Here is a 19,322-nt window from a genome sequence, read left to right as displayed (position 1 = left end):
ATTTTGTCCTGAACTGCATATAAATACATGTTTGGGTTAGGGTGTATATCACTGCCTGGAAAGATACTTGCCACCATGCCTAACAACTTTTCTCAGAAAAACCCTGTAATGTTATTATTTGTACTTATCATTGTGTTGATGCAGTAATATAATCTGACAGTGCTGTTAGAACGTTTACTGCAGTGAAGGTTTGTACTTGTTCTACTATAGACTCTCTAAGGGGCAGCGACAAAAGATTAAAAAAAGAGCACAAACACACACACACACACAAACACACACACTCTCTATCTCTCTCTAGCACACACACACTCACTCTATTGACAAAAACGAGAGGACACGAAATGTTATAAGGCTATTTTGTCTCGCCATTATTATTATTTTTGCTTGACTCAGAGTCAGACTATTGGGACTATGTCCCCCCCTTATCTGAAAAACGTGGCTGATGCTTCATAGTCTGACTCTGAGTCAAGTCCTTTGGTGGTTAAATAAACTAAAAAAGCAGAAACGGTTACAGAAGTACAGAACAGAAGAAGGGGAAATACAGAACATATTGTGCAAGCTTGAGTTTCCTGGTTCAAGTATGTGCAGAGGGAAGTTGCTTGTGTTTAATACAATTCTGCTTTTATAATTAACATTTGTCATCAACAAAAAATAGACAGATAGAAGATACTTTATTCATATAGGCAGAAACTCACCAACTACGTGACTAGTTTGACACAGTTCAAAGAGTTTTTTTAACTGTAATGTTACATTACTTGTTGACTTCTGCGGTAGCTGCTTCTCTCTCTTATGTTCAACATAGTTTAACAATCAAATAAGACACAAAACATTGAATTACAAGTTGTTTCAATGAGTAAATATTGATTGTTGTACATACAGGCCTGCTGTACTTCACTCTTCATGTTCTGTTTCTCTGTAGAAACCAGGTGGCGCCATCTGCTGGAGGTCAGCTGTATGAACACAGAGGACGTTTGAAATGATCTGATAGTGACGTGGCTCACACAGGTAGAATACAAACTACTTTACATACTGCTGGTAGCTCAACCTGTTACAACATTTAGTTTTTCAGTTGAGGTTTTTTTTTTAACAATTTGAATGTGAAAAGTAACTAAAGCTGTCAGATAAATGAACACATAAACAGATAAACACAGGATTGACCAAAGAACACACACACACACACACACACACACACACACACACACACACACACACACACACACACACACACACACATTTTAATTCTTTATTTGAGTCCACCAATCACATTACAACAGACAGGATTCAAATATTTCCAGAAATGAGATAGGACAGTGTTCAAGGGTATAAAAAACATCTCCTGCGCCACACTGCCAGGCTGCCTGTCACCGCTGATATGGAGCAGAACTTTGACAGCTGTTTGGATGTCCTGCTGGAGAGCCCTGCCAGCCTTAACCCAGTGAAAACAAGATGGTGGACATGCCCCAAGCTGCCAAAGATCAACACCACCAGTTTGCTTTGATAGCCCAGTTCACTTAGTTTGGACAGAATGAGCTGGTACTTCATGATTTTATCACTAAAGGCAATGTCCATGTACAGATCGTACACACAGCCTACTTCAAGCAGCAGCACCTGCCTACTGGCTCTGTCCAGAAACACAACATCTGGGGTGTTAGGGATGTTACAGAACACATCAGTAGAGCTGTTGAACCACTCCGGCATAATACGAGAATGTTTGTACATGGTCACATTTTCTGCCAATACTTTCTTTACAGCGCTAGCTATCAGATCGACAATTCGGTCGTGGCGTGCAATATAAAGTCCTTTGTACATAGTACAGCCATTTACAATATGAGCAACAGATTCAAGTTGATGGTCTGAGTGCATCATACAGGCCTGCTGTACTTCACTCTTCATGTTCTGTTTCTCTGTAGAAACCAGGTGGCGCCATCTGCTGGAGGTCAGCTGTATGAACACAGAGGACGTTTGAAATGATCTGATAGTGACGTGGCTCACACAGGTAGAATACAAACTACTTTACATACTGCTGGTAGCTCAACCTGTTACAACATTTAGTTTAGTTGAGGTTTTGTTTTAACAATTTGAATGTGAAAAGTAACTAAAGCTGTCAGATAAATGAACACATAAACAGATAAACACAGGATTGACCAAAGAACACACACACACACACACACACACACACACACACACACACACACACAGAGAGAGAGAGAGGGAGAGAGAAATCTGGCATTTTAACAGCTGTAATTGTTATAGCTGTTCAATAATATGCACTGTTCCTAATAAATAAATAAATAAATAAAACCGACGGAATGCGCAACCAACAGATGCCACTGTTCTATTGACGATTTTAGTCAATTCTCTTGTTTTTTAAAACAACGGTAGTAAAAGCAACAGGTGTGCGTTGCCTAGGGAGCAACTATTACTAAATACTTTTCTATCACAATCTCTGTGAAGTTTACAGGAGTCGTGATAGAAAAGAGGATTTCAGTTGATGTTGATGTGTTTTCTCTGCAGGTGTGTGTGAAGGTGTGGGCTCTGCTATGGATCAGAGTGAAAGCAGAGAGGAGGGAGCCCCTCCCTCTAAAAAACTGTGTGCAGAACATGGCGGCCAGACCAAAGCTCAGAGGTGACATGAGGATCTCTAACTGTCCATGACTCAAATCACTGCACTGTCATTATTCACTCTCAAAGCTCTGTGTGTGTGTGTGTGTGTGTGTGTGTGTGTGTGTGTGTGTGTGTGTGTGTGTGTGTGTGTGTGTGTGTGTGTGTGTGTGTGTGTGTGTCTGTGTGTGTGTGTGTGTGTGTGTGTTTGTGTGTGTGCGCTGTGTTCAAAATAACTTAATGTATCAATTAACTTGAATGTTCTTCTATTCCGACTAGTATTAACTCTAACGCCTCGTTTCCACATAGGCAAGGCAAGGCAAGGCAAGTTTATTTCTATAGCACAATTCAAACACAAGGCCATTCAAAGTGCTTTACAGGGGCAAGATTAGAATACATAAAACACATTATAAAACATTTAAAAGCAAATAAAAGAAGCTAATAAAATGAAAATTGCAGGTTAAAATGGAAACAAAAAAGTCTTCAGACTCGATTTAAAAGAACTGAGAGTTGCAGCAGACCTCAAGTTCTCTGGGAGTTTGTTCCAGATTTTTGGTGCATAATAACTAAAAGCTGCTTCTCCTTGTTTAGTCCTAACTCTTGGGACTGTAAGTAGACCTGTCCCAGACGACCTAAGGGCTCTGGACGGTTCATAACGTATCAGCAGATCAGTAATGTATTTTGGCCCTAAACCATTTAGTGCTTTATAAACCAACATCAGTATTTTGAAATCAATTCTTTGAGTGACTGGAAGCCAGTGTAAAGACCTCAGAACTGGGGTAATGTGATCTACTTTTTTGCTCCTAGTGAGGACTCGAGCAGCAGCGTTCTGAATTAGCTGAAGCTGTCTGATAGATTTTTTTGGAAGGCCAGCAAGGACACTGTTACAGTAGTCAAGTCTACTAAAGATAAATGCATGGACAAGTTTTTCTAAATCTTGCTGAGACATAAGCCCTTTAATTCTTGATATGTTTTTTAGGTGGTAGTAGGCTGATTTATTAATTGATTTTATGTGTTTCTTGAAATTCAAGTCGGAGTCTATAACAACACCAAGATTTCTGGCTTGGGGTGTGGTTTCTAACATAATGGATGTAAGCTGTGCGCTGACTTTTAATTGTTCATCTTTGGCACCAAAGACAATTACTTCAGTTTTATCGTTGTTTAATTGAAGGAAATTTTGGCACATCCAATCATTGATTTGTTCAATGCACTTACTCAGTGCCTGTATTGGACTGTAGTCTCCTGGTGATATGGTTATGTAAATTTGTGTGTCGTCTGCATAGTTATGGTAGCATAATTTGTTTTTATTCATAATCTGTAGATTATCTGTACGTAGATTCTCGTATGCGATCAATCCGGATCCAAGCGAAAGTCCATTCATTTTTATGTGATTCTCCATAATGTCCGTTTTACCTCCGAAACTCCTCCCCTCCGTAATATTTCTGTCCTGTTTCTGTTCGGTATCCGTATTATATACGTTCAAAATATTGAACATTTTACGTGGATTACGGAGAGACCGTATGGAAGTTTTGCTAGGTTAGCTTACATGCGATGTCCTTCCACTCAGTAAATGTTGATTGTCAAGTCAGTTTGATGATTAAAAAGTACTTGTTCATATAGTTTGAACACTTTGTGAATCAGAGTGAATGTTGTTCTGCTAAAATATTAAATACTTTATATACGTGATACACTGTTTACAGTCGGATCGTTTTTGATCAGTTTGATATTAAATACAGTCAGATTTATTAGTTTAATGACACAAGTCACGAGTGCCCGCGATCGCTGTGGCATCTCCAGAGACACGGACACCCAGACACTCTTGAGATTTCCTTCCGTTGGACACTAGAAGCACCTTTCCGTAAAACGGACACGAGTGACATACGTATGTGGAAACGAGGCGAAAGGACCTTGGCTGTGTTCAAAAAGCTCTACTAACGTCCTACTCATACTAAAGCCCTACTAACGTCCTACTCATACTAAAGCCCTACTAACGTCCTACTCATACTAAAGCCCTACTAACGTCCTACTCATACTAAAGCCCTACTAACGTCCTACTCATACTAAAGCCGTACTAACGTCCTACTTATACTAAAAGCCCTACTAACGTCCTACTCATACTAAAGCCCTACTAACGTCCTACTCATACTAAAAGCCCTACTAACGTCCTACTCATACTAAAGCCGTACTAACGTCCTACTACTCATACTACAGTGCTGCTTGAAAGTATGTGAACCCCTTCAGCCTTTTGGAATTCTATTTATTTTAACCATTATTAATTAATTTTGATCAATACCAGTATTTTTTATATGAAAAATGGGCATTGGATAAAACAGATATAAAACCAAGTCAGTTTAGGCTCACCAAAGTGAACCCATACAGGTCAGACATGCAAAGAGTAAAGGAAATCTCAGAGGAACTCAGGAATAGAGTTGTGATGCTGCACATTTGTCTGGGGACAGCTATAAATTTATTTAAAAAAAAGTTTGAGCTCCATCGGTCCACCATGAGGCAAATCATCTACAAATGGAGAGCTTTAAGAGTAACTGAACATCTGCCTAGAAGTGGACTTCCTTCAAAAATATCCAAAAGCGTGGCTTCCGGTTTAGCATCTGAAGAAGAAGAACGTGTTGCGCCAAGGCTCCAAGCCGTTCAATGCTTTTTTAACACCACACACTACCTGAAAGCCGTTTTTTTTGCTTGGTTATTGATTTTGTTATTGTTTGGGGATGATGGGCCACAGTAAGCAGAAGGAAAAAGGGCAGAATTCGCCGGAGAAAGAGGCAGCCACGATGTCGGACTGTCATGGCTCCCTGCCGCCTGATCTAGACAAGCTACGCGTGGTGCAGCTCGTAGCTATTTTATTATATAGGCCTAGTTATTTTAAAACTAATATACAGGTGAAACTCGAAAAATTAGAATATCGTGCAAAAGTTAATTTATTTCAGTAATTCAACCTAAATGGTGAAACTAATATATTATATAGACTCATTACATTCAAAGTGAGATATTTAAGCCTTTATTTGGTATAATTGTGATTATTATGGCTTACAGCTTATGAAAACCCCAAATTCATTAGAAATTCAAAATCTCAGAAAATTAGAATATTACATAAAATCAATAAAAAAAGGATTTTAAATACAGAAATGTCGGCCCTCTAGAAAGTATAATCATGCATATGTACTAAGTACTTGGGTTGGGCCCCTTTTGCACAAATTATTGCCTAAATGCGGTGTGGCATGGATGCTATCAGTCTGTGGCACTGCTGAGGTGTTATGGAAGCCCAGGTTGCTTTGATAGTGGCCTTCAGCTCATCTGTATTGTTGGGTCTGGTGTGTATCATCTTCCTCTTGACAATAGTCCATAGTTTCTCTATCGGGTTCAGGTCAGGAGAGTTGTCTGGCCAATCAACACAGTAATACCATGGTCAGTCAACCAGTTACTTGTGGTTTTGGCACTGTGGACAGGTGTCAAGTATTGCTGGAAAAAGTAATTCAGCATCTCCATAAAGCTTGTCAACAGACAGGAAATATGAAGTGCTCTAAAATATCCTGGTAGACAGCTGTGGTGACTTTAGACTTGATAACACAGTGGACCAACACCATCAGATGACATGGTGCCTCAAATCATCACTGACTGTTGAAACTTGACAGTGGTCTTCAAGCCCCTTGGATTTTGTGCCCCTCCACTCTTCCTCTAGACTGTGGAACCTTGATTTCCAAATGAAACGCAACATTTAATTTGGATCAGTGATGATTTGAGGTATCATGTCATCTGCTGCTGTTGGTCCACTGTGTTATCAAGTCCAAAGTCACCACAGCCATCTACCAGAATATTTTAGAGCACTTCATGCTTCTGTCTGTTGACAAGCTTTATGGAGATGACAATTTCCATTTCCAGCTAGACTTGGCACCTGCCCACAGTACCATAAACCACTGGTAACTGGTTGACTGACCATGGTATTACTGTGCATGAATGGCCAGACAACTCTCCTGACCTGAACTCCATAGAGAAACTATGGACTATTGTCAAGAGGAAGATGATACACACCAGACTCAACAATACAGACGAGCTGAAGGCCACATCAAAGCAACCTGGGCTTCCATAACACCTCAGCAGTGCCACAGGCTGATAGCATCCATGTCACGCCGCATTTAGGCAATAATTCATGCAAAAGGGGCCCAGACCAAAGTACTTAGTACATATGCATGATTATACTTTCTAGAGGGCCGACATTTCAGCATTTAAAATCCTTTTTTTATTGATTTTATGTAATATTCTAATATTCTATTTGGGGTTTTTATAAACTGTAAGCCATAATAATCACAAAGCAGCAGGGTGAGAAAGCTCAAGAACGGCGTCCCACAGGGTTCAGTGTTGGCACCTATGCTGTTTAACATCTACATCCATGACCTACCCCCAACAACATCTAGGAAGTACGGTTATGCAGATGATCTGGCCATCCTACTCAGCAAACCATCCTGGCAGGCAGTGGAGGAGGGCCTCTCGGAGGACATGAACACTCTGTCCTCGTACCTGAAGAACTGGCGCCTCAAACTCAGCGTGGACAAGACTGTGTCCACAATGTTCCATCTTAACAACAGGGAAGCGTCACGCCAGATCAACGTCATGGCTGACGGCACCCGGCTACAGTCTCAAGCCTCCCCTACGTACCTCGGCGTAAAACTTGACAGAACACTGTCATTCAAGCAACACCTGGACAGTGCCAAGGCAAAGACCACCGCCCGTACTGCACTTATACGTCGGCTAGCCGGTACAACATGGGGAGCCACGACGAGGACACTGCGCATCTCCACCGAGGCCCTGGTCTTCACTGCTGCTGAGTACTGTGCCCCAGTCTGGTGCCGCAGTCCGCACGTAAAAAAGCTTGACACTTCCCTCAATGAAGCCCTACGTACGGTCTCCGGATGCCTACGAGCCACCCCAACCCACCAACTACCGGTTCTAGCTGGAATCGCCCCAGCCGAGATCAGACGGGAGGGAGCCATGCTGGCTCTTGCTCAGAAGGCACTGACGAGTGAATCCCACCTCCTCCACAAGACCATCACGGAGAGACCACAGCGCAAGCGCCTCAAATCCCGCCGCCCATTTGACATACATGCCCAGGAACTGCTCAGCTCTACACCAGCTGACACCAGCAGAGCTTCCTGGGTCAAGGCCAGATGGACGGAACAGTGGAGAGCAGCAGTACCATCCAGACTCCACCGCTACATTGAGGATCCCACAGACGTCCCCGGCGAGCACCTACCCCGCAGGCAGTGGACAACCCTCAACCGCCTGAGGACAGGTGTGGGACGCTTCGGAGAGTCAATGCAGCGGTGGGGCCTCGCGGACAGCGCCCACTGTGAATGTGGAGACCCCCTACAGACTGTAGATCACGTCCTGACCAGCTGTCCCAAACATCGGCCACCAAATGGCGACCCTGGCCTAACGAACCTGGATGACGAGACGCTGGAGTGGCTTGCTACAACCGAGCTGAGGATCTAAAGACATACGCAAGAAGAAGAAGAAGATCACAATTATAACAAATAAAGGCTTCACATATCTCACTTTGCATGTAATGAGTCTGTATAAGATATTATTTTCACCTATAAAGTTGAATTACTGAAATAAATTAACTTTTGCACGATATTCTAATATTTCGAGTTTCACCTGTACATCCAGATCAAGGTGTCCTTTGCGGGCTGCTGAGGTTTTTGCTCATCACCCTGTGGCCGAGCTCTGATCCTCTGTGCGTTCCATGCCCCCTTTCATTTTATTAATTTTTTCCTCTCTTTCTCGTCGGGCTTGCTTATTGGCTGGATGTGGTAGGCAAACATTGCCTAAATATGTGACCTTTCTCAATTGTGGTGTTCATTTGTGTTTTGTATGCACCCACGGTGCTCTGTTTGAACGCTCGGAGCCTCTCTGCATGAAGAGAGGATAGTGTTTTCTTTTTCTATCAAGATGCAACGGAAGTTTAAATCTACATTCAACCTGCCGTCTTCGTCGTTTGGGGATGAGGACATTGGGTTTGGGGGGTGGGAGGGTGGGTTATCCTTCCCTCCCTTTTTTTAGGAAAGTGGGGAGGGTGAGAGGCAGGGCCGGATTAAGGTAGTCATGGGCCCCTAGGCTATTCCTTCTGTGGGGCCCCCCTTTGTGACGCTTTGGCGTCCAATAATAATAATAATGATGATGATGATGATGAAGTGTATTTGTAAACCTGAACAGATTCAAGAACAAGAACAGTTTCTTTCCCAAAGCCATCACCATTCTGAATTCACACAAAGAATGAAGCCAATGACAATAAAGGTATTATATTCTATTCTATTCACTTCCTCTTGTGCCCCCTCGGTCCTCTCAGCAACAGGTGCACGTGCACACTCAGCCTCATCGGCTCCTGGACAGCTAGCTGCAGCCCCATCGATGCTATTGTCCGCCACGGCCAATAACGGCACCTCCTCCTCCTCCTGAGGGTCATTTTCAGTTGTTGCCTTGAAGTGCCCGGTCAGTTTAGGGATACTTTTGAGCAGGTCCTCGTCCCTTTTTTCTTTTTGTCGTTTGACTCTCCTCTTTTGTGCACCGCTAGACATTGTGTAGCTTTTGCTTTAGCAGCCTCAACGGTTACATGTGACGAAAGTAAACAGAATGTTGAGCGTGGCATCTTGACACCTGATTGGACCGTGGTGATCATATTTTGCTCAATCGGGTGCTTCTTTGTTTTGTGTGTGTGTGTGTGTGTGTGTGTGTGTGTGTGTCTCACGGCCAGGTAGCCTACAGGCTGTAGGTTTGTCTGTGGCTCTTTTGACGGTGTTTTTTTTTCTCTCGCTCTTCAGGCTAAACAAGGAATAGGCTACTACACTTAAGGGCTGATGATGCTTATTAGTGTTAGTGTGTTGTTAAGACAATGATCGTTCTCCGTTGAGTTTAACGTCTTTACTTTTTGCCACCCGGTCTAAATGCGCTGCGCATCGCGGAATGCAGACCGAAAAAAAAAGAAAAAAAACAAACAAACTCGAGTTTGCCTTTTTACCAATCGAGGTGGCCTACTCGCGCACATCCCTAGTGTCTAACTTCACGGACCTATAGAGGTTTATGTAAATTTTGATTGAATTATATTTACATTCAAAAATAAAAATATGCGGTATGTCTGAGGTGGTGGTCGGAGGGGCCACAGGCGCTGAATGGCTCACCACCTCCATTATGACTGTGTGTGAATGAATGATAGCTGGAGCCCTGTAAAAGCGCTTTGAGTGCGAGAGAAGCGCTATATAAATTCAATCCATCAGCCTTCCGGGTCCAGCGGCGACTGGAAGATGAGCCCCTCCTGCCTCATTAAGAATTAAAGTTTTTATTTAATAAAAAATAAAATAAAAGATAGGGGACTGACTTCATGGGGAGAGGAAGCGAATCAGGGGAGGAAGAGACGCACTATCCAGTAATTTACTTTAATCTCTGATTTTATTCTCAATTACTCTGCCAAACTCTACCTGTACAACCACCCACAGAAGTTAGCCTCAGTACTTTTCCCTCCCAACAAACACCCACACAAACACACAAACACACACACACTCACATCCACTATTTCAATATGCCATGAGCTACTACTAGTCTATTTCTGTATTTATATGTATATATTTTTTTTTTTCCTATTTGTTTATTGTATATATATATATAATATATATTATTATTTATTTATTTATTTATTTGTATTACTTGTCGTTTTTGTTGTTGTTGTTGTTTGTTGTTGTTGTTGTCTTATCTCCAACAGCTTGTCGTCTTGTCTCCAACAGCTTGTCGTGTTCCAAACGTGTTCATGTAGTCTTGTCCCACAAACAATGTTGTTTTTGTCATGTCTCGCACTGTTTTGTCATGTACCGCATCACTTAAAAAAAAAAAAAAAAATCTGACCAATCAAAGGGCCCCTCCACACGTCGGGCCCTAGGCTGTAGCCTAGTTAGCCTATGCGTTAATCCGGCCCTGGTGAGAGGGCTGTATGTGTTTTTGTTCTAGTGGTTTAACTGTCTTTTTGTTTGGGGCAAACTACTGTGTCACTGCATGTGTATTTTGGCGTATAACTTTGTATGATACCCGGGGGTGATGATACAAGCAGGGGGGTTACCATGGTGAGCTGGAACGTGCGAGGCATGGGCCATCCAATTAAACGAGCAAAGGTTTTCTCCCATCTTAAATCTCTATCTGCCGACATTGTGTTCCTCCAAGAAACTCACATTAGACCATCAGAGCGGAACCGGCTGCGCTGCAGATGGGCAGACCAGATATTTCAATCCACTTTATCTAGCAAAGCCTGTGGTGTGGCAATTTTTATTAAGAAAAACATAGATTTCAGACATATCTCTACAGTAAGTGACCCGAATGGTCGTTTTCTTATAGTAACTGGGTACCTTTGCTCTGTTCATGTAACACTTCTTAACATTTATGGCCCAAATATTGATGACACTACCTTTTTCCGTAAAACCTTTGATATGTTACCCGACCTTTTGGGCACAAATGTGATTGCTGCAGGGGACCACAATGTAATCCTTGATTGGCATATGGTAAGGTCATCAAATTAAACAAGCTACCCTTCTAACTCATCTACAGTTCTGAAAAACTTGATCTCAACTATTAATTTAGTTGACATCTGGAGAATACAGCACCCCACAGACAGACTACTCCTTTTTTTCCAAAATGCACAATTCGTATTCTCGTATTGATTATTTTTAATTAGACTCAAGACTCATACCCAACATAATAGACACCAAATATCACAACATTCTGATCTCGGATCATGCCCCAGCGGCCATTATTCTTGACTTTGGGAGATCCAAACAGCGAGCTAATTGGCGTCTACGCCCTTCTCTGCTCAACGACAGAAATTTTTGTAAATACATGTCGGGAAAAATCACTGAATATTTAGAGACCAACGATACCTCGGATGTCTCTGACTCCACCTTGTGGGAAACATTTAAAGTGGTCATGAGAGGTTATATCATTTCATATGAAGGGTCTTTAACGAAATCTAGAGAAAGATGTTTGAAAGATATTGACTTGGGGCTCACCTCGCTGGAGACATTATACAGAGGCACAAATTACCCCCAAACTCTGCAAAATATTCTTAGTCTTAAATACGAGTATAACACTATTTTAACGAGTCAAGTGAGTGATCAGCTTCTCAGACTTAAGCAACATTATTTTACCACATACTTTGCTGACCTGCCAGCTCAGAGGGCAACAAGCCAGCAGATCCATACATACAATAAAATCTAGCAGAGGTGTGGCTTTAATTGACCCGAAACAGATAAATAAACGCTTTAAGGAGTATTATCAGGAGCTGTATAAATCCAAAGCTAATGGTGATATCGACGCATGGTTAAACAAGCTAGACATACCAAAACTAGACAGCGCCTCCCGCGAGGCCTTAAACTCTGAATTGTCCCCTGCAGAAATCACGGACGCTATCTAATCGCTGCATAACGGCAAGAGCCCTGGGCCAGATGGCTTCGTAGTTGAATGTTATAAAAAGTTTGCTGACAAAGTAACCCCGATCCTGCATAGAATGTTCTCCCACTCAGCCGAAGCGAATAACGCAAACATTTCTCTCTTGTTAAAACAAGACAGAGATGAAACTAACCCGTCCTCATAACGACCAATTTCCATGCTTAACTTGTATTTCAAAATTTTTACAAAAATTCTGGCAAATAGACTAAACAAATCTATAGAATCCATTATGCTATGGCCTCAGATCAGTATCAATATTAATGAATGCACAGATAAGGATTCACACTTGTATTTTGTGATTTATATATAAATGACTCTCTTCTCACAAATACATTTCAGTGCACACACAAATGAAAACCGTCATATATAAATGTAAAATAAATCCATCTATAATAAAAAGTTTCACAAACACATTTCCGATCCACACACAAATGCGTCTTGTTTTAAATAAATGTAATATAAATCCATAAATATATTAATTTAAAAAAGATTTGCAATTTTCATCAAAAATGTGTTTGGAAGTTGTTACATTTATATACAAACTGTAACATTTGAATTTACAAAATGCTTTCAATTTGTGAACTTCCTTGCATTCATGTGTGAATTGGTCTGTATTTGTGGGATATTTATGAGACTCCCCTGACGTTGCTGGATTCACGAATGTGTTTATTTCAACCAGGAACTACCTATAGCCAATCGGATGTCTTCCTCGTTTTCAGCCAATCACATGAGCGCAGTCCCAGAGAGACACACAGCGGTACGGTAGACTGAATGAGCTCATCGTCAATGCATTATTTTTGCCGCAGTGGACCACGTTTTTGGTGAATCATAAACGAGTCACCAACAATTCCAGCATTTGCAGCGTCCATTTCTCCAAAGAAGAGTTTAGTAACTTTGGCTAGAACGCTGCGGGCTTTGCAGAGCGGCTATGTCTAGCTGATGCCTGCTGGAGCTGCCTTTCTTTACTTCAGACTTCACCGACCCCGTGCTGATTGCCGATCATGTAATGGCGCTTTTCCACCGCATGGTATCAGCTCAACTCGACTCGACTCAACTCGCATTTTTGGCGTTTCCACCGCAATTTCATGGTACCTGGTACCTGGTACCTGCTAGCGGCTGCTTTTTTAGTATCGCCTCGCTCTAGGGTCCAAGCGAGCTGAGCCGATGCTAAAAGGTGATGTCGGCAGACGGCCGGCCGCTGATTGGCCAGACGGTAGTCTCTGGCCAATCAGTGCCCGGTCTACAAGAATATTCAAGTTGATGTATCACGTTAGACTTTGTAAATCTTTTTGGATTCATTTATCAATGTTGTTTTTTTCTTTTACAGGATCGATCAGAGACCAGACTCTCCTGGACCTGGACCCAGCTGTTTGTCCTTCAAGAGTGACCACTCAAAAGGTCGTTACATTGATTTTAAAGGACAACAACCGTCTGCTGCAGTGAGGTAAACTGTTACTAACATTTAAATATCACTGGTTCATGTTTTTACTGTTTATTTTCAGCACAGTTCTCCTCACGTTCCTTTATATTCTCACATGTGAATGCTGCTCTGTGTAACCGGTATTCAACCATTGGCTTCAGTTCAACACTGGACCTGGTTTGGTCAAATATATATTATGTTGCACTTTTTTTTTTAAATTATTAAAGTGCGTATGGGGACCGCAGGAACCATTTCATAGTTCCTTTCAAAAACGTTCCTAAAACTAAAACAAGATTGTGAAAGCAAGACACACATTTCTCACTAACAATGTTATCAAAAACCCATTTAATAGCTTATACATCTTAAAAATCTGCAGAATAAAAGCTGGGGCAATGGCGGTCACAGCTTGGGTTTCGTTTCGGCCGGGAGGACTTGAAAGTCACGTGACATGTACGCTGTCCATTAGAAATGAATAGGGGGAACAAATGTAGGCAATTCACAATTTCAAGGCCCTTATTGTGAAATCTCTACATTTTGCGCTGTGGACCAACGTAGCTATTTTACATTTCACTGTGAGACTGGGTTGGTTTTTACTGTTAATTTTCAGCACGGTTCTGAAATGCTCAGTATAACTACTGTGTTCTGGTTGGAGTGCAGATTAATTACTGTTTCCAGTTCAGTCTGGTTTGGTTTGGGACTCAATCATTTGCTTTTCCACTTTGAACATTTCAGAAGGGAACCAAAATAACCTTACTGTATGTATTCATAATAATAATAGTTCAGACAGGAATACTTTAGTCAAAATAGAAGTTTATTTAAATTAGCAGAATACTTTACAGTAATCATGTTTGGCGGTATGGTTCTGATCCATGATCTCCACACCCTCCACACGCACACGTGGAAAGCTTTAAGGCAGAGAGAGCCATCCCTCTGACCTCCATGAGCTACATGGATTACCGAAAGAGGAGTGAGGAGATCTGCAGCAAAGACCCCCCAACCGACCATAAGGCAACCTCCTTGACCCGCCAGGAGTGCACATGAAAGCCAGGGCAGAGAGAGCACCTCCTGGCCCTTCCGTGGACAAACGAGCCTTCTGGAGGGGACGCACATTCCCTCTGCTTAACATGAGCAAACCTGGAGCCGGGGCCAGGGACAGCAGCCCCCTGCCCCCCATGACTACATAGAGTGTCAACAGGAGGTGCTGACTGAGCCCTCAGTAGGAAGCTAGATAGATAAAATACCTTAGTGAGGCTACTTAAATCTATACAAAATTATACAGTTATTGAATAACAGGGTGGAGACTAATATCGAGACACTGACTGAGCAATCAGTAGGAAGCCAGATACGTTAAAATACATTTGAAAATGCTACTTAATCTATATGCTTAATACCTTATTTATTAGCTAACATGTTTGATAGTAAATAAGAGATGCCATCGCAGTACCTGCTTGAGGAAACCTCTCGAACGCTATGGTTCTACCAGACCATCGTACTTCAGCGGAAGCCAGATAGATTAAAATACCTTAGTGAGGCTACTTAGATCTATACAAAATGCTGATAACAGTTATTTAATAATGGGGTGGACTAATATCTAGGCACACAAAGACAAATCATATATGCCCTAATTATTTGAATGAGTCGCAATAACACGGCACCCATGGATGCTTTTGAGCGTAGATTATACTTGAGGCCCGGACCGGAGGTGATATTTATAGCAGACAAAGACCCATAGCCCAAGCTTGAGCTTTGAGCGTTGACACAGGATCTACCAGTGCTGCAGATGATGCTGCTCTGCACAGAGCATGAGGAGTGAAGCGCTCAGGCTGGAGCCCACAGTATGGCAGAGGAGGCGAGGGCAGGAGGCAACCTGGCTCCAGCTCTGGGCACAGGTTTCTCCTCCATAACGAGGAGGCTCACGATGCTGGATTGAGGTGGGCTTCACCAATATCGACTCATAGGACAGAGGACAGAAAACAGAGTTAGATTCAGCAGTTAAATGATGTTCCCTCCTTATTTCCATCAGGTTATAGGTATGCAAAATAAGTGAGGTTGAGATCAAATAGCAAAACTGCCAAACAGCAAATGGGATGCTCTCAAGCACATCCCCAGTTCAGGAACATTGACGTGAGTCAGTGGCTAGCCTAGTGATGCACCAAGTCCTTTTATTTATTTATTTTTGCCTCGCACCCGCTGAGAGTCAAGCAGCTCCGCCGGGCGTAGTCCACCCGACAGCATGTCATTCAAATAGGCTGCTGCATCTTAATCATCCCGCAATCACCAATTTGATACTAGAACAGTTGCCAGCGTGTCTGTTTCTCCCCAGCGCACAGCAAAGGAGATATATATTCAGGCTACCATTGTTATTATAAAATATCACGCAAGAGAGATGATAAACAAACACAATGGTCAGTTATCATTTAGATTAGATGGCAAGATGATAAGGCAGATTCTTCGGAACAACTAAAAAAGGCAAAAGTTGATGATGATGTGAACAACTTGTTTGTGCTTTAAAGTCGCCAGAAAGCAAGAAACAAGTCTTTAAGGCTCACGTTTTCCTGGGGGAGGACCCCCAGACCCCCGCTGTTGTACAGACCCTAAATAAACGTCCCACACCGAGTTTTAATGAAACACATGCAGAATCTCTTTTCTGGCTATACGTTATAGTGCAGCAACCCCACATATTGGTCAAGCCCCTCCTTAGCCCCGATGGAGAAAAAATCCTGGTGGCGTGCATGGTTCACAAACGTTTCCAAATACAAAAATGGCAAATCATTTGTTTTATCTGTTTTAACAATGGAATTCCAGAAAATAAAAATGTTGAATTGATAAACAAAGATCTGTTATTAAATATAAAAAATACTGGTATTGATCAAAATTAATGAATAATGGTTAAACTGAATACATTTCCAAAATGCTCAAGGGGTTCACATACTTTCAAGCAGCACTGTAAAAGCCCTACTAACGTTCTACTCATACTAAAGCCCTACTAATGTCCTACTCATACTAAAAGCCCTACTAACTTCCTACTCATACAAATTTTGATGTCAATTTGAGTATGTTGTGGTTGTGTATGTGAGTTTGTGTAGGCGAGAAATGACCAGATGAGTACTTACTTCCTGGAACATTTTGTGTATGGATCGATAGGTTACTTTTCCTACTCAACCGCCTCACATTGCATTGCGTCTTTTCAAACGACACTGAGTTTAAAAAAAAAAAGTATTGCTTCTGTATACTTCAGTGTAAACGGTCTGACGGACCTCGCATACACAATGGATGGTTAAGTAGACAGTATGTAGTATATACATGTTGAGTATGTAGGAGGGAGGACGTTAGTAGGGCTTTTACAACACAGCCTATGACTTGTTTCCACTGATAAACTTCCTGCAGTCTATATCGGAGGCGTCAGCTGTTGATGCGTCATGTCAGACAATTTTATGCTTTCCTGCTCTCTGTCCATTTACTGACGCTACATAAAGTTAATACTAGTCTGTCTACAAGAATATTCAAGTTGATGTATCACGTTAGACTTTGTAAATCTTTTTGGATTCATTTATCAATGTTGTTTTTTTCTTTTACAGGATCGATCAGAGACCAGACTCTCCTGGACCTGGACCCAGCTGTTTGTCCTTCAAGAGCGACCACTCAAAAGGTCGTTACATTGATTTTAAAGGACAACAACCGTCTGCTGCAGTGAGGTAAACTGTTACTAACATTTAAATATCACCGATTCATGTTTTTACTGTTTATTTTCTGGTTCTCCTCACGTTCCTTTATATTCCCACATGTGAAAGCTGCTCAGTGTAACAGGTCTTCAACCTTTGGCTTCAGTTCAACACTGGACCTGGTTTGAACAAATACATATTATGTCGCACTTTTTTTTTATATTGTTAAAGTGCGTATGGGGACCGCAGGAACCATTTCATAGTTCCTTTCAAAAACGTTCCTAAAACTGTTTGGTCCCAAAACACATAATGAAACATAGCTCAGCATTCAAACCACTCAACAATCATTATTCACTTTCAAATACCTGTGTGTGTGTGTGTGTGTGTGTGTGTGTGTGTATGTTGTGTTCAACAGACCAGACTCTCCTGGACCTGGACCCAGCTGTTTGTCCTTCAAGAGCGACCACTCAAAAGGTCGTTACATTGATTTTAAAGGACAACAACTGTCTGCTGCAGAGAGGTAAACTGTTACTAACATTTAAATATCACTGATTCATGTTATTTTCAGCAGGGTTCTGAAATGCTCAGTATAACTACTGTGTTCTGGTTGGAGTGCAGATTAATTACTGTTTCCAGTTCAGTCTGGTTTGGTTTGGGACTCAATCATTTGCTTTTCCACTTTGAACTTTCTGAAGAGAACCAAAATAACCTTACCGTATGTATTCATAATAATAATAGTTCAGACAGGAATACTTTAGTCAAAATAGAAGTTTATTTCAATTAGCAGAATACTTTGCAGTAATCATGTTTGGCGGTATGGTTCTGATCCATGATCTCCACACCCTCCACGCGCACACGTGGAAAGCTTTAAGGCAGAGAGAGCCCTCCCTCTGACCTCCATGAGCTACATGGATTACCGAAAGGTGAGGAGATCTGCAGCAAGGACCCCCCAACCGACCATAAGGCAACCTCCTTGACCCGCCAGGAGTGCACATGAAAGCCAGGGCAGAGAGAGCACCTCCCGGCCCTTCCGTGGACAAACAAGCCTTCTGGAGGGGACGCACATTCCCTCTGCTTAACATGAGCAAACCTGGAGCCGGGGCCAGGGACAGCAGCCCCCTGCCCCCCATGACTACATAGAGTGTCAACAGGAGGTGCTGACTGAGCCCTCAGTAGGAAGCTAGATAGATAAAATACCTTAGTGAGGCTACTTAAATCTATACAAAATGCTGATAACAGTTATTGAATAACAGGGTGGAGACTAATATTGAGACACTGACTGAGCAATCAGTAGGAAGCCAGATACGTTAAAATACATTTGAAAATGCTACTTAATCTATATGCTTAATACCTTATTTATTAGCTAACATGTTTGATAGTAAATAAGAGATGCCATCGCAGTACCTGCTTGAGGAAACCTCTCGAACGCTATGGTTCTACCAGACCATCGTACTTCAGCGGAAGCCAGATAGATTAAAATACCTTAGTGAGGCTACTTAGATCTATACAAAATGCTGATAACAGTTATTTAATAATGGGGTGGACTAATATCTAGGCACACAAAGACAAATCATATATGCCCTAATTATTTGAATGAGTCGCAATAACACGGCACCCATGGATGCTTTTGAGCGTAGATTATACTTTGGGCCCGGACCCGAGGTGATATTTATAGCAGACAAAGACCCACAGCCCAAGCTTTGAGCGTTGACACAGGAGCTACCAGTGCTGCAGATGATGCTGCTCTGCACAGAGCATGAGGAGTGAAGCGCTCAGGCTGGAGCCCACAGTATGGCAGAGGAGGCGAGGGCAGGAGGCAACCTGGCTCCAGCTCTGGGCACAGGTTTCTCCTCCATAACGAGGAGGCTCACGATGCTGGATTGAGGTGGGCTTCACCAATATCGACTCATAGGACAGAGGACAGAAAACAGAGTTAGATTCAGCAGTTAAATGATGTTCCCTCCTTATTCCCATCAGGTTATAGGTATGCAAAATAAGTGAGGTTGAGATCAAATAGCAAAACTGCCAAACAGCAAATGGGATACTCTCAAGCACATCCCCAGTTCAGGAACATTGACGTGAGTCAGTGGCTTATTTTACGCTATAGCCTGAATACTGTATATTTGATATATACATTTATT

General features: G+C 42.1%; 1 protein-coding gene across 3 annotated transcripts in view; it reads left to right on the top strand.

The window, feature by feature from the left end:
- Window positions 1-19,322, top strand: part of LOC307250765 (NACHT, LRR and PYD domains-containing protein 3-like) — a 67,687-nt gene that overhangs the window by 19,174 nt on the left and 29,191 nt on the right. The window contains exons 2-7 of one of the 3 annotated variants that reach the window (XM_080027941.1): window positions 920-1,005; window positions 1,911-1,996; window positions 2,515-2,626; window positions 13,439-13,543; window positions 17,098-17,214; window positions 17,597-17,701. In XM_080027941.1, coding sequence (XP_079884067.1) covers window positions 2,541-2,626; window positions 13,439-13,543; window positions 17,098-17,214; window positions 17,597-17,701 — 413 coding nt within the window. In that variant the 5' untranslated portion in view covers window positions 920-1,005; window positions 1,911-1,996; window positions 2,515-2,540. Of the gene's footprint in view, window positions 1-919; window positions 1,006-1,910; window positions 1,997-2,514; window positions 2,627-13,426; window positions 13,544-17,097; window positions 17,215-17,596; window positions 17,702-19,322 lie in introns of all 3 variants that reach the window. The other 2 variants (XM_080027940.1, XM_080027942.1) reach the window with 2 other exon arrangements.

This window comes from Ammodytes marinus (genome assembly GCF_949987685.1).
Source record: "Ammodytes marinus genome assembly, chromosome: 5".
NCBI lineage: Eukaryota > Metazoa > Chordata > Actinopteri > Uranoscopiformes > Ammodytidae > Ammodytes > Ammodytes marinus.
Note: the sequence above shows the minus strand (reverse complement) of the source record. Positions and strands in the feature narration are given on the sequence as shown.